The sequence below is a fragment of the Kryptolebias marmoratus genome, linkage group LG11, assembly GCF_001649575.2.
Source record: "Kryptolebias marmoratus isolate JLee-2015 linkage group LG11, ASM164957v2, whole genome shotgun sequence".
NCBI lineage: Eukaryota > Metazoa > Chordata > Actinopteri > Cyprinodontiformes > Rivulidae > Kryptolebias > Kryptolebias marmoratus.
The window spans coordinates 13479234-13491969 of record NC_051440.1 but is presented as its reverse complement, the minus strand read 5'-3'; the positions used below and the strand labels follow the sequence as shown (position 1 = coordinate 13491969).

The 12736-nt window shown below is 42.3% G+C and overlaps 1 protein-coding gene across 1 annotated transcript; it reads left to right on the top strand.

Annotated features, from left to right (window-relative positions):
• The first annotated feature begins 2124 nt into the window (after positions 1 to 2124).
• map2k1 (mitogen-activated protein kinase kinase 1) lies at positions 2125 to 12724 on the top strand. The gene is made up of 11 exons (XM_017405868.3): positions 2125 to 2381; positions 8312 to 8522; positions 9795 to 9941; positions 10079 to 10156; positions 10270 to 10321; positions 11285 to 11409; positions 11553 to 11760; positions 11840 to 11904; positions 11979 to 12037; positions 12143 to 12188; positions 12259 to 12724. Exons 1-11 carry the CDS (start codon positions 2299 to 2301, stop codon positions 12370 to 12372), a joined length of 1188 nt encoding a protein of 395 aa, XP_017261357.1. The 5' UTR covers positions 2125 to 2298; the 3' UTR covers positions 12373 to 12724.
• The last annotated feature ends 12 nt before the right edge of the window (positions 12725 to 12736 follow it).

Here is a 12736-nt window from a genome sequence, read left to right as displayed (position 1 = left end):
ACTGCAGATGAGGCTGTCAGGGAACATTTTCAGAAACATTTCTGTGGTAGAAAGTTTTTTTTTTAACTGTAAACGGTTTAAAGATTAAAGATTATGACTCCGATGAAGCAGCTTTACCTGATGTTTCCAAGGCCAGAGAGATAATCGATCCAGGAAAACTATTGATCACACAGCAAATACTACAGTCAATATTATAAACTGTGTTATTTTCAAGGATGGTTCTTATGTTTTTTAAAGACAAGCTTTTATTTTATTTAAGCCACATTGGACAGAACTTTTATGCACTAGAACAAAAGCAATGAAACTAATTTTTATTATAGCAAACTTAAATAAAACTCAAACTTTAAAAACAAAAATACTAATCTGAAAAAAAGTCTTAAATCTTCTCATGAATACGGCTTCTTTGAATCCACTTATCAGCCTTGGAGGGTGAATACAAATACAAAGAGAAGTATTAAAGACAGAAACCTATTGCTGCAGATGAAATCAGCCTGGGAATCCTTAATGACTTTAAAGTGAAATAAATAAATCAGGAGCAGAGGATGTCCAGAAACTTTGACTGAGAAGCTGATGGTGATGACATGAAACGGGGAAGGGATTTTAAAAATGCGATCAAATAAAAACAGTAAGTTAGAGAAGAGCTGCAGGAGGAAGACAAAAATAGAAATAGAAGTTAAATGAAAGTTATAATTTCACCAATTAACCGTTTTCTTTTTATTTCTTTAATTTATTTTTCTTTCAAATGTGTTCACATGTGTCTCCTAAATTAAAACACAGTTGTTTTATCATTTGTTTTGGACTTTTAATCCAATTTTTTGTTTGTAATATTTTCTGTTAAAAGCTCGTAAAAACATAAATTACCTGTGGCAAAATGCATCATAACAGGTTAACAGTGATTATAATATGCTGTTGATTAAATAGAATCTCGTGGTTTTTGGAAACGCAAATAGCTGCAGCAGCAGCAGCTAGGCTGTAGCATTTCTGGTAATAATATTTCTACCAAAATAACCAAGCAATGCAAAATAAAAGAGGGAGGAACGGTTTATAAAATAGCATTTGCATGAGTGGCTATAATTCTTTTGAGATTGGAGTTGTTTAAAGGTGGCAGAAGTCCAGTCTGGCCTTGGTCCTGCTTTAATTAGCTGTTAGCTCGTCGGTGCAGTCAGAATTAAACCCATTCATTCCCGAAAGGTTCCCTGAAGGCCACATAGTGAAAGCTGGAAACTATGTGACCTACAGGGAACGTTCCCTGAATGCCATGTAGTGAAAGTTGGAAGTAATCTAGAACGTTCCCTAAAAGGCCAAAGTGAAAGTCATCTCTAACTTTTATGGAGTGTTTGCTGATGGTTCCCTAAAAGTTACAAAAATGTGAAACATTCAGAGATTATTCTCCGTAGGTTATGCTTTTTAATCTTCCGAGAACCTTTCGGGGCAGTGGTTCCCAATGTTGGGGTTGGGACCCCATTGTGGGTCGTGAAAAGTGAAGTGAGGGTCCATAAATGATCTCCAGAAACACAATTAAATATCAAAAGGCTGCTCATGACATTTTTTTAGCCATAATTACTGTAAAGAATAGATGCAACAATAATAATTAATAAAACTAGTATCATAGTTAAGGTTGTGGCGTTGTCATGATGTTTTTCTTTAATAACAGAATTTGTACGATTAAAGTGGGAATATTTGGGATCCCAAGCCTCTGCCGCTCTTATTTTGTGGGTCAGAAGCTGAAAGGTTTGGGAACCGCTGCTATAGGGAACATTCTAAAGAAAACTGTTTAATGGGAACTCAAATTGAAGTCGTTCAAAGAGCGAGCTACAACAGGTAAGATGTTATGTGTCCATAACTTTTCTACAGAAACCAAACTTAAAGCGTCAGAGCTGTTGTGTTAAGTTTTCCTGCAGGTTGTTGTTTATTTATTCTGAGCATGATGCAGTTTTTTGTTGTTGTTTTTTTGCATACCCCCCCGCACACATTCTTGAGAAAGTGACTTTTTGACATGACCAGCCCTCCTCCCACCTGTGACCTGAATTGAAAAGTTTCAGTGTTTTCAGTCTCAGCTTGCTGATACCAGCCGCCGCCGGCAGAGGGCGCGCTGCACCAAGTCCTGCCACGCTTCCCGGAAGACCCATGGAAATACAGTCGTGACGTTTCCACTCACATCCACTCGTCCGGCTCCGAACACCAGCAGCTTCGGCCCCTGCGGCTTGGCTCCCTCCAGCCCGGAGATTGCCCCTGTTTGAGTCCGCAGCTCGTCCGTTTGCTCCTGCCGCGTGTTTCCGGGGGGGTTTGTGGTGCACCATGCAGAAGAGAAGGAAGCCCGAACCGATCCAGCTGAACCCGATTCCTGACGGGAACGCTGTCAACGGAACCGGAGCCTCAGAGTGAGTCTTATCTGCTGCCGACACTCGGATTGGGATCCAAAAACAACAACAAAAACAAAAAAAACCTAAAAAGTGTGCTGGATTCATGACAGCAGCCAGGAAGGGGTGTGTGTGTCTCTGTGCTTAGACTCAGGTGTGTGTGTGGACTAACCATCAGTCTTATTATTAATTAATATATCAAGGAAACATTAAATGTAATGTTTGATCCAAGAAAAACAAGGAAAAGCATCTTCATGTAGGTCCACACTGAAAAAAAAAAAAAAAAATCACGATTTACAAATTTCATCGTGTCTATCTTCAGCTCAGTCTGTTAATTTGTTTTACAGGAATCTAGATTTTGATTGTATTTTAATGGCTTTATTCTCAGTTTTGAATTATATAATGACATTGAAACTAAGGCTCCTTGATATCATCTTGATCATTATAAACATTGTGACAAAGAGCAAGAAGCAACAGTATTTAATGGATCCAGCACATTTTGTACTAAAACTAATAAACCAATCAGTTCATCAACCTATTCTTTTAAAAACCCTACATTGGGGTCACCTTATCATTAATATAAATGTTAATTTAGCTTGTCAGCAGTCAGTAAATGTTCCACAAAGCTTTCCGAGCTCAAAGTATCTGAACTGGTATGGACTTTTTTGATTAAAGTGGAATTTCCCGATTTCTATAACCTCCTAAGACCCGAACTCTGGCATGGTATGCATTTTTAACTTGGCTTAGTTATTTGGGCTGATTGGGACCTGATGAGTGTGAAAACAAAGATTTACTTTTTTATTTATCTTTTATAATGCAGTCTATGAGAACAATGATGTCCATATGTGGACGCAGGGTCCTAGGAGGATAATGCAAAAGTTGTACGTCCCTCAGATCCTCTGATCACCCTGTGCTGCTCAGCAGTGCTAAATAATGTTTCAAAGTGTGATGCGACAACTTGCTCCCAGCACCTTCACGTCACAGACATTGTAATGGAGACATAAATCTGTTGCGACGCTGTCACTCAAGCCCCGTTTTTGTTCCGGGGAGAATAGCTCAGTTGGATCAGCTGAGATGGGAATTACGTAATGCTCCAAGCCTGGCGAGGAGCTGCTTCTCTGAAGTGTTGCTAAGGCAGAATATTTCATTGTTCCACGGTTGGATCGTACGTGTGAAGGCCATCTGTGGACTCTGCAGTGAATGCAGTAACGCTGCAATAAATACGTGTCTTCATCTGAATAAACAGAGAGGTGACCTTAATGAGAGGAAAGTGGTGCACCTGAATGGCACTTTTTTAAACACTTTATCCATTTAATCAATAGTTGCAAACAAATTACCTGACTCCTATTTATACAGATTTTCATCTCACTGTTTCCAAGTTGCAAAGTCAGATACTCAACTTTAGCAGATGCTTGATTAAGAAATAATGGAACCAGCACTTCTCGAAGGAATGCGTACGCCTTGCATGCCATGGTTTTAAACGGAAATCTTGTGCAATCTGTTAGTCCTTAGAGTATGAGTTGTGAATGACCCTCAGCTACTGCCACGCCAAATTTTAGCTTAACTTCTGCAAAATCGGCTGAGTTACAGCCATTTTTGTGTTCGGTGTGGTTGATTATCTGTGGCGGCCATCTTGAATGGGGTTGACTCTAAAAGTTAATCAGTCGTAGAGGTGCATCCAGTGATAACTTTCTGAGGGTTTCAGTAAAATCCGTTCAGTGGGTCACTACGTATTTTGCTAACAGACGGACACACAGCGAGACAAGCAAATACGTGGTCGTCTCCAATTCATGGCTGTACACGGTGAACATCTCTTTATTCGACTATAAACGTCTTTGTATGAGCTGTCGTTCAGCAGAAGTTGTCGACGGTGACGTGACATTTGCCACGAGGCGTTCAGATTCCTGCTGCTGCTGCTGTGGGGCAGGAAATGATGGGAGCGAGAATGAATCAGAGACTTGGAATCTTCGCACTGATACCACGTCGTCTCTGAGCACTGAGGCCAGCTGGATGCTGCTGACAGAAAGTTTGGAGCCTGGTGCTTCTCAGTCTCCCAGCTGTCTGAGGCGCCGAGGTGAACCTGCTTTTGTTTCGGCCCGTCCCTCAGCGGGTTACGCTTATTTTGCTGCTCGTCGCTGCAGATAAAGTTTATGGCTAAAAGGAAGATTACATTTAAAGGCCTATTACTCCCCTTGCTGCTTTTCACGCCAGAGTTTTAGACCAGTGGTCTCAAATATCCTGCATGTTTTCCTTGTTTCTCTGCTCCAACACACCTGATTTGAATCAATGGGTGATTAGCAGGCTTCTGCAGAACATGAAGAGGTCATTTAACCACTGAATCAGGTGTGCTGGAGCAGGGAAACAAGTAACACATGCAGGATAGTGGCCCTCGAGGACCAGGGTTGGAGACCCCTGTTATAGGCTCTCATGTTGAGAAATGATGCAGTTGTAGCCGATTTCAGTCAAACCTTAAAAATAGGAAATACTCACCTCCTCCTGTGATATCAGGAGATCTAACGCCACATCCAGCAGAGTGTCTTTGTTTACTCTGCCGCTTGTTAACATGTTACAGTGTTAAAGTAAAGGTAGCAGAGAAAAGCTTTTTTTTTTTTACATTCCTATTCAATAGCTGAAGCATCCCAACGTTCAGAATTATTCAGCAGGAGTAAGAATCTGGCTGCAGCCTTCGTGAACGTGCAGCAGGAGCAGTTCCTGTGTTTGTGTTGTCCAAGCCGCTCAGGCGGGCAGGATCACGTTTTTTGATGGATTCCTGAAGAATGTCTTTGTTTTTTTGGGGGGGGGTTTGAGTTCCTCCTGACCGGCATGCGTTAAATAACTCCCAACATCCCATCGTCTCCTCCAGTGTCAACACTTTGAAACCACACTGAATGGAAACAAAAATCAATCATTTATATTCTGTGTGATTCAGCCGTCGAGACTGATCTGTATTTGGAAGCGCTATGGAGAAGTACGTAGAGCTTTGATTTTGCCAAAACTGGCAAAAAAATTTAATAATTCAAAAGAAGTTAAATAACAACCCTAAATAAAAGAAAACCGATTCAGTTTGACGAACCAGACTGGAAACGGTACCGTGTGGGTATTTGTGGTCACCTTAAATTTAATAAGGCGTTTAAGACAAATACGCTTTCAGAAAACCCTGTCGAGACTTTAACCTCGGAGTAACCGTCTTGATGCACTTCACAACACCGCGTTTATTGGCATTCCTCTGGGAGGAACTCTTCATCAGAAAGGGAATTTGGAAAGAACTGCATTGTCTGAGAAAGGAACTGAGATCAGCAGTAATTGGCCTGCCGCTTTAAACATTCGAACAATCAAAGATGAAAAAAACTACTCGCTCACAAGAACAGGCACTCCCCTGTGTGATTTAGCTCCTGCCTTCAGGTCAAATCATATTTTTGTCCGAGAAACGTATTATATAACGATGTTAGACGGGAACAAGTTTAGTGTTGTAACAGCATCAGAATAATAGCTACAACGAAGCAGAAAAAAACCTCAAACTGTTTTATATAAGAAGGGAGGAAATGGTTCATGTTTCAAAAACATCATTTGGATAAGTGCATTGTTTTGGATTATTTGTGCCACGATACAGGATAACTGGTTGCTGACACTAGCAAGTAAATGTATTGCATATTGTCTGTGGATGAGTCTAATCCAATCAATGAGGCTTTTACTGAAACCAGACCATTACACTATGGGGGGAAAAAAAAGAAATAAAAGTCACATTCTGGCCAGCTGCGTTGTAAAATGGCCGGCAGCCTTTGGAACAGTGCTCTGAGTGGAGCACGCAGCGCCAGCCAAGAGTGAAAAATTAAAACAGGAGATATGATAGCACCAAAATATTAAAAAAAAAGGCAAACAAAAAGACCCAACCTGTTGCAGACTTATCTCACCTTATCTTGGAGGAGATTCTTCCTCCACGGACTGTAGATCCAAGTTTACAGCATATTACAAACGCACCGATTGTTTGTTTTCCAGACCGACTCCTATTTCTGACTTTCATAAAGCTCCAAAACACCGATTTTAAATTTTGGTTGAGTCCGATTGCTTTCTAGGAACTGCAACTGAAAGCAAACAAAATCATTTGTTGTCATACTTCTGTTCGACTGGAAAGTTTAACTATGCTTAAAATCGAACAATTGCGATTAAAAAAAATGTTGACATTTTCTCCAAATTACCTGTGGATTGCAGATAAATCTAAACAAATAAAAAAAAACTACTATAGATTACTTGCCAGAGGTGTTTGTATGAATAAACTTCACTTAGAAGAAGAATTCGAGTTTTATGCTCTTTATAAACCACAATATGGTGATACTGCTTTCAAACAGACTTATTGTGTAAAAGTGCACCAATAAACAAGACAAACAGTTTCTCTCAAAAACCTCATTGCAAAATAAACTGAAGCCACGTCTAACATGATATGTGGAAGAAATAAAAACTTTGATTTGTTACTTTTTGTCTGTCGATCAACACGACTGCATCTCACCAACCTAAGACCTGACTGAGGCGGCTCATTCAGGTGTGTTGCATGTGTTGCTTGAAGGAATGCACGTCGCCCGCTGTCTGTGCCAAAGTCTTGAACAAACATATTGTGCGATCTGTTCGTGCTCAGAGTGTGGGTTGGGGATGACTTTCAGCTACTACCACGCCAAATCGTAGGTCAGTATCTGTAAAACAGACTGAGCGGTAGCCATTTTTGTTTGCTAAGGTCGATTAGACGTGGCGACCACCTTGAATCGGATTGTTTCCCAAAGTTAATCAGCTGTAGATGTCCGTCCAGTTATTCCTTTAAGTTTGAGAGAGAGATTTTGATCAAGATCTGTCATGGCGACAGGTGATACAAATACATCCCATCTCCTATGAGGTGTTTATGTGTTTCCACCTTTTATGTTCTACTGGTTGTTCCTAAATGTGGGGCGTAGAGGTCAGCGTTGAGCTTCCCTTCCTCCTGCACCTGAAAGGGGAGCGGGGGGGCTGCAGCATCCACCTGTTGTTAACCCTCCCACATGATGCGTTCTCCCGCCCTTCTCCACCCTCCAGCTCTTGTCGACAAAACGCCTGCGCCCGCCCACGTCCAGCGGGAACTCGGCGCCTCGTCGCCATGGAAATGGAAACCCGCTGTCAAAAAAACGAAAAACCACTTAACCCTCTCTTTGCTGCGTGCAGCAGAGCGTGCACTTCTCTGCTCGCGCTCGCTCTCCAGCAACTCCTAATTTAGTGCTCAAATATAGACTCTGCCGCTACCGGGCCTGGAGAGAACCATCATGTCCCAGTTGAGGTCTGCTGTAATGCAAACGTAACAGAATATCAGTTTCACCTGTGGCAACGAGCCGCTGATATAATAGAAACCAGATGACATTTCACTCACCTTCTCACGTCCTCGGCCGTATTTCTCAGCGGACCGTTTTTCTTTTGTCTTTCAAGCGATGCAGCTCGAGTTTGAGGAGAAGCGGGTCAGCTGACGCTACACCGGCATTAACTTCTTAATGAAATGCGTCACCATGGCAACAGGAGAAAGACAGCTCCATTGGAAAGAACTTGAAGCCTCCTCGTAGTGGGATCTGAAAGGGAACATTAAAACGCAGCAGGAGGACCTTTGTGTTTCCCTCTGAGGTTGTTTGGTTTGATCCCAGAGGGGCGTGCACCGGTACCTGTCACATAAATGTCTGCCTCGTGACTGAGGATAACAAGGGTAATATTAAAGACCTTATGCATATGGCCCACTGCCTTTTGTGCCAGAGTGTTAAAACTAAGATCATCTTGTAATCAGAAGAGACGAAGTTAGAGTCGTTTTAGTCAAACCTTGTAAATCTTTTATGGCCTTTTCACCTTCAGCTACAGGTGATAATAACTGCATTATGTGTGAATTATATCAGGTATCGCAGAAGTTGCTCAACTGTCTGCCTGTCTTTCGTTGTCTCGCTCTGTGCAAGGACGAACTTGGAGGCTCTGCAGAAGAAGCTGGAGGAGCTGGAGTTGGACGAGCAGCAGCGGAAACGTCTGGAGGCCTTCCTGACGCAGAAGCAGAAGGTGGGGGAGCTGAAGGACGACGATTTCGAGAAGATCTGCGAGCTCGGTGCGGGCAACGGGGGCGTCGTCTTCAAGGTGTCGCATCGACCCTCGGGTCTGATCATGGCGAGGAAGGTCAGTTTTTGGGTTTTTTTACACTCGCTTACTGTCATCCCTCTGAACTTTTTTTTTGTTTGTTTCTTTTAAAGAAACAATGAAAGCAAGAACACGATGTTCCAGCTGAATCATTTTTTCTGTGGTTACATATTGTCCAAAAGTACATGTATATGTAAATCCTGTGCACCTTCATGTGTCTTCCTGAAATGAGTTTTCATCGTTTCCGATGAACACTGCTGTGAGGCTTTATAACAAGCTGTACAGATTATTTCTCCCTCAGCTTCACGTTCTGCTGGGTGTCCTTGGGCGTTGTGAGGAAGCGAGCATGAAAGGCCAGCAATGTCCTCACTTCCTCCTCACATTTAGAGCGGAGGCAACATTCCGCCAGCTGCATCAGGATTATTAACAAAACTCTAGAAGAACAAGAGAAAGAAAATGTTCTGTCTTCCAGTAGAATTTTTATGTATAATCATCCATGAAGGGGCTGTAATATTGTTGCCTGTGTGTAAATGGTAAATGGCTTGCACTTGTATAAGATCCAAGGACCCCAAAGCGCTTCACACTACAATCATTCACCCATTCATTCACACATTCATACACTGATGGAGGTAAGCTATATTGTACGGGCTGACAGAAGTGAGGCTGCCATCACACCGGCGCCACCGAGCCGTCTGACCACCACCAGTAGGCGAGGCGGGTGAAGTGTCTTGCCCAAGGACACAATGGCTGAGACTGACGGAGTGGGGGTTCAAACTGGCAACCCTCTGGTTACAGGACGAACCCTTACCTCCTGAACCACCGCTGCCCCAGTGTGCGTGTATCATTTGCCCGTCTCATGACCTAGTGTAAGGATTATAATGAAACTTTCAGAAAGTATTCATTGTTTGTACCTCTACAAATGATTCACTTTTGACATCAACCCCATTTAAGATGGTCGCCACAGCAAAGCAAACTTATGAAACGCGGACATGTCTATAGCTCAGCCAGTTTTACAGATATTCAGCTAAATTTAGATGTGGTGGTAGCTGACAGTCAGTCACAACATTTACTCCAAGTGCTAACAAATCTCACAAGATCTCGCAATATCTCATGAGATCACGTTGAGGTTTGACCAAAATGGCTGTCGTTTCTCATCATAAGATGATCTTAATTTAAAACTCTGGCATGAAAGGCAGCGGGCGACATGCATTCCTTCAAAGAATCCAAACGCGCAAGGATTTAAGTCTTTGTCACTTAATTGAAGTGTATTATTTGTAAAAGAACGAAACGCTGAGGTCTGCTGTGTTCCAGCTGATCCACCTGGAGATTAAGCCGGCCATCAGGAACCAGATCATCCGAGAGCTGCAGGTGCTCCACGAGTGTAACTCTCCGTACATAGTGGGGTTCTACGGTGCCTTCTACAGCGATGGAGAAATCAGCATCTGCATGGAGCACATGGTACGGCTTTATGTTCCGCCTCGTAGTGTTATTTCCACCACTGGAGAGAACAGCACTTTCATCACTTCTGCATGTCCAGCCTTGTTGGTATGAAAACTAACTAAAATGCTTTTTTTCAAATTATTTTTTATCTGTAGGACGGAGGATCTCTGGACCAGTCGCTAAAGAAAGCAGGGAAGATCCCAGAGCAGATTCTTGGCAAAGTCAGCATCGCTGTGGGTAGTTCCAACACCCCTCCTACCAGTTTCTTAAAACAAGGTTTTCACTGACTGGTAACTGACTAACACCTGGTTTTATGACCGCTACGATGCAATATTTCCTTTAACAGGTCATTAAAGGACTTTCTTACCTGCGGGAGAAGCACAAGATCATGCATAGAGGTTGGTCTTTATTCAGTTTACCACCTATCTAGCAAAACATCAATGATAACTAGAACAAAGACAACATCAAAAGTAAAAAAAAAAGAATTATTATTTGGAAAAACTGATGCCCATTTTGTATTTAAAGTCAGCAACAAATTTGAAGTTAGATTAGCCAATAAGAGACAAAGCTGTTATGTATTACTTAAAAAACTAAAATAAATTCTGTGGATCGTCTCACAAGTATCCAGTTTATTTGGCAACAGGTCAGGAACATGACTGAGCATGAGTCACTGAACTCCCACATCTCCTCCAAAGTGCTCATCGGTGTGGGATCGTCAAGAAAAAAAAAAAAAGCCTGCATAGGTGGAGTGCAAGAATATAAAAAACCGTGTTTGTGTTTTTTAAACAGAAACATTAAAAATGATTTCATAAGAATCTTGGTAAAGTAAAAAGAGGTCACAGAAGTGAAGATATTTATCATTTTATTGAAATTGGCTCCACTAAGCTTGGTAAAACTTTAGCAGTGAGCAGATCTGCATTTTGATTAAAAGCACATTAAGATAGGAGGGTTTTGTGCAATCAGTGTATTCCTTGCAGCAGTGGTGTCCAATCCTGGTCCTGAAGGGCCTCTACCTTGCATGGGTTAGATGTTTCCCTGCTCTTTAGCAGGTCTTCACGTTCTGCAGAAGCCTGTCAGTCTCTCGTTCAATTAAATCAGGTGTGTTACAACAGAGAAACATCTAAATCATGCAGGATAGCGGACCTCCAGGGACAGGATTGGACACCATTGCCTTACAGGATAATTATGAAGAGTTCTACTTCTCAGGATTCACAGCTTCAGAAGCATCTTAATGCCTTTCATTTAAGTTATAAATTGTTATCGGACGAGAATCCTGTACGATTGTCTTCCGAGCTGCTTATTGTCAGTCGTAGACCACCTTCTCCCTGCGCTTCCCTGAACCCTGCGTGTTTCTATTTCAGATGTCAAGCCCTCTAACATCCTCGTGAACTCCCGCGGTGAGATCAAGCTGTGCGACTTTGGAGTGAGCGGACAGCTTATCGACTCCATGGCCAATTCCTTTGTGGGCACTCGCTCTTACATGTCGGTGAGTCAGAGATAAACATAAAAAGTTTCATAAAAGGGGCATTAATTACAATCAGATTCTTTTCTTCTTGTCTGGACTACTTAAACTGATTCAGAAGCCAGGACGTTGTGTTGTAACGAATGAATATGTTGTATGTTACACAGCCAGAGCGTCTGCAGGGCACCCACTACTCTGTTCAGTCAGACATCTGGAGTATGGGTTTGTCTCTAGTTGAAATGGCCATCGGACGCTTCCCTATCCCCCCGCCCGATTCCAAGGAACTGGAACAGATTTTCGGATTCCCTGTGGAAGGAGAAGCAGCCTTCGGCGAGTCCTTCCCCAAACCGCGGCCCCCTGGGCGACCTGGCAGCTGTAAGTTGGGGAGCTCTGGTTTTTCCTGCAGAATATTTCTCAGTCAGCTAACTTATTCGTCACTGTGTTGCTCTCCCAGCATATGGTCCAGACAGCAGACCTCCAATGGCCATTTTTGAGCTGCTTGATTACATTGTCAACGAGGTGAGTTTATTGATCATATTCATGCACTTTCTGCATTGAACCAGTATCTTTGTACTGACTGGTTGTATTTTCAGCCTCCGCCAAAACTGCCTGGGATATTTAGCTCAGAATTTCAAGACTTTGTCAACAAATGGTGAGGGCCATTTTTGATATATATATATATATATATTTTAAAAAAAAAAAAGGCCACAGTAATTGCTTCACTGCTGGCTCTTCACTGACATTTTTTCTTTTACAGCTTGATTAAGAATCCTGCAGAGAGGGCAGATTTGAAACAGCTGATGGTGAGCGTGCATTTCATATATTCCCTGCATTCTGAAACATATTTAACCGCAATAAAACCTGCCGTTTCAGGTGCATCCTTTCATCAAAACGTCCGAAGCGGAGGAGGTGGACTTCGCTGGCTGGCTGTGCAGCACCATCGGACTCAGTCAGCCTGCCACGCCCACCCACGGAACGGCAATGTGAGCCCCGCTCCCGTCGACAACGAAGCCATAATCACAAGATTCCGACAAATCCGTACTGTTGTTGAAGTGTTTCCCCAAGAACGCAATGAGTTCTAAAAAGGTGTGCAATTTGTAGGATATTTAATGTACAAACTTAGATGCCAAGTTCAATTGTGTCAAACAGCTTTGGGCTTCCTTGCAGGCCTGCTTGAAAAGCCATCTTTTTCTAAAGATTCAACTTATTTAAAAAGTGCTGCTGAACCTGTGTGCTTGATATTCCCCTTATACCTGTACCCTTCCAGACACAGCAAATTGTTTAATATTCGTTAGCTTATGTGAAATTATTCTTGTCAATTAAAAGGTTTTGAATAACACATCTGACTCGT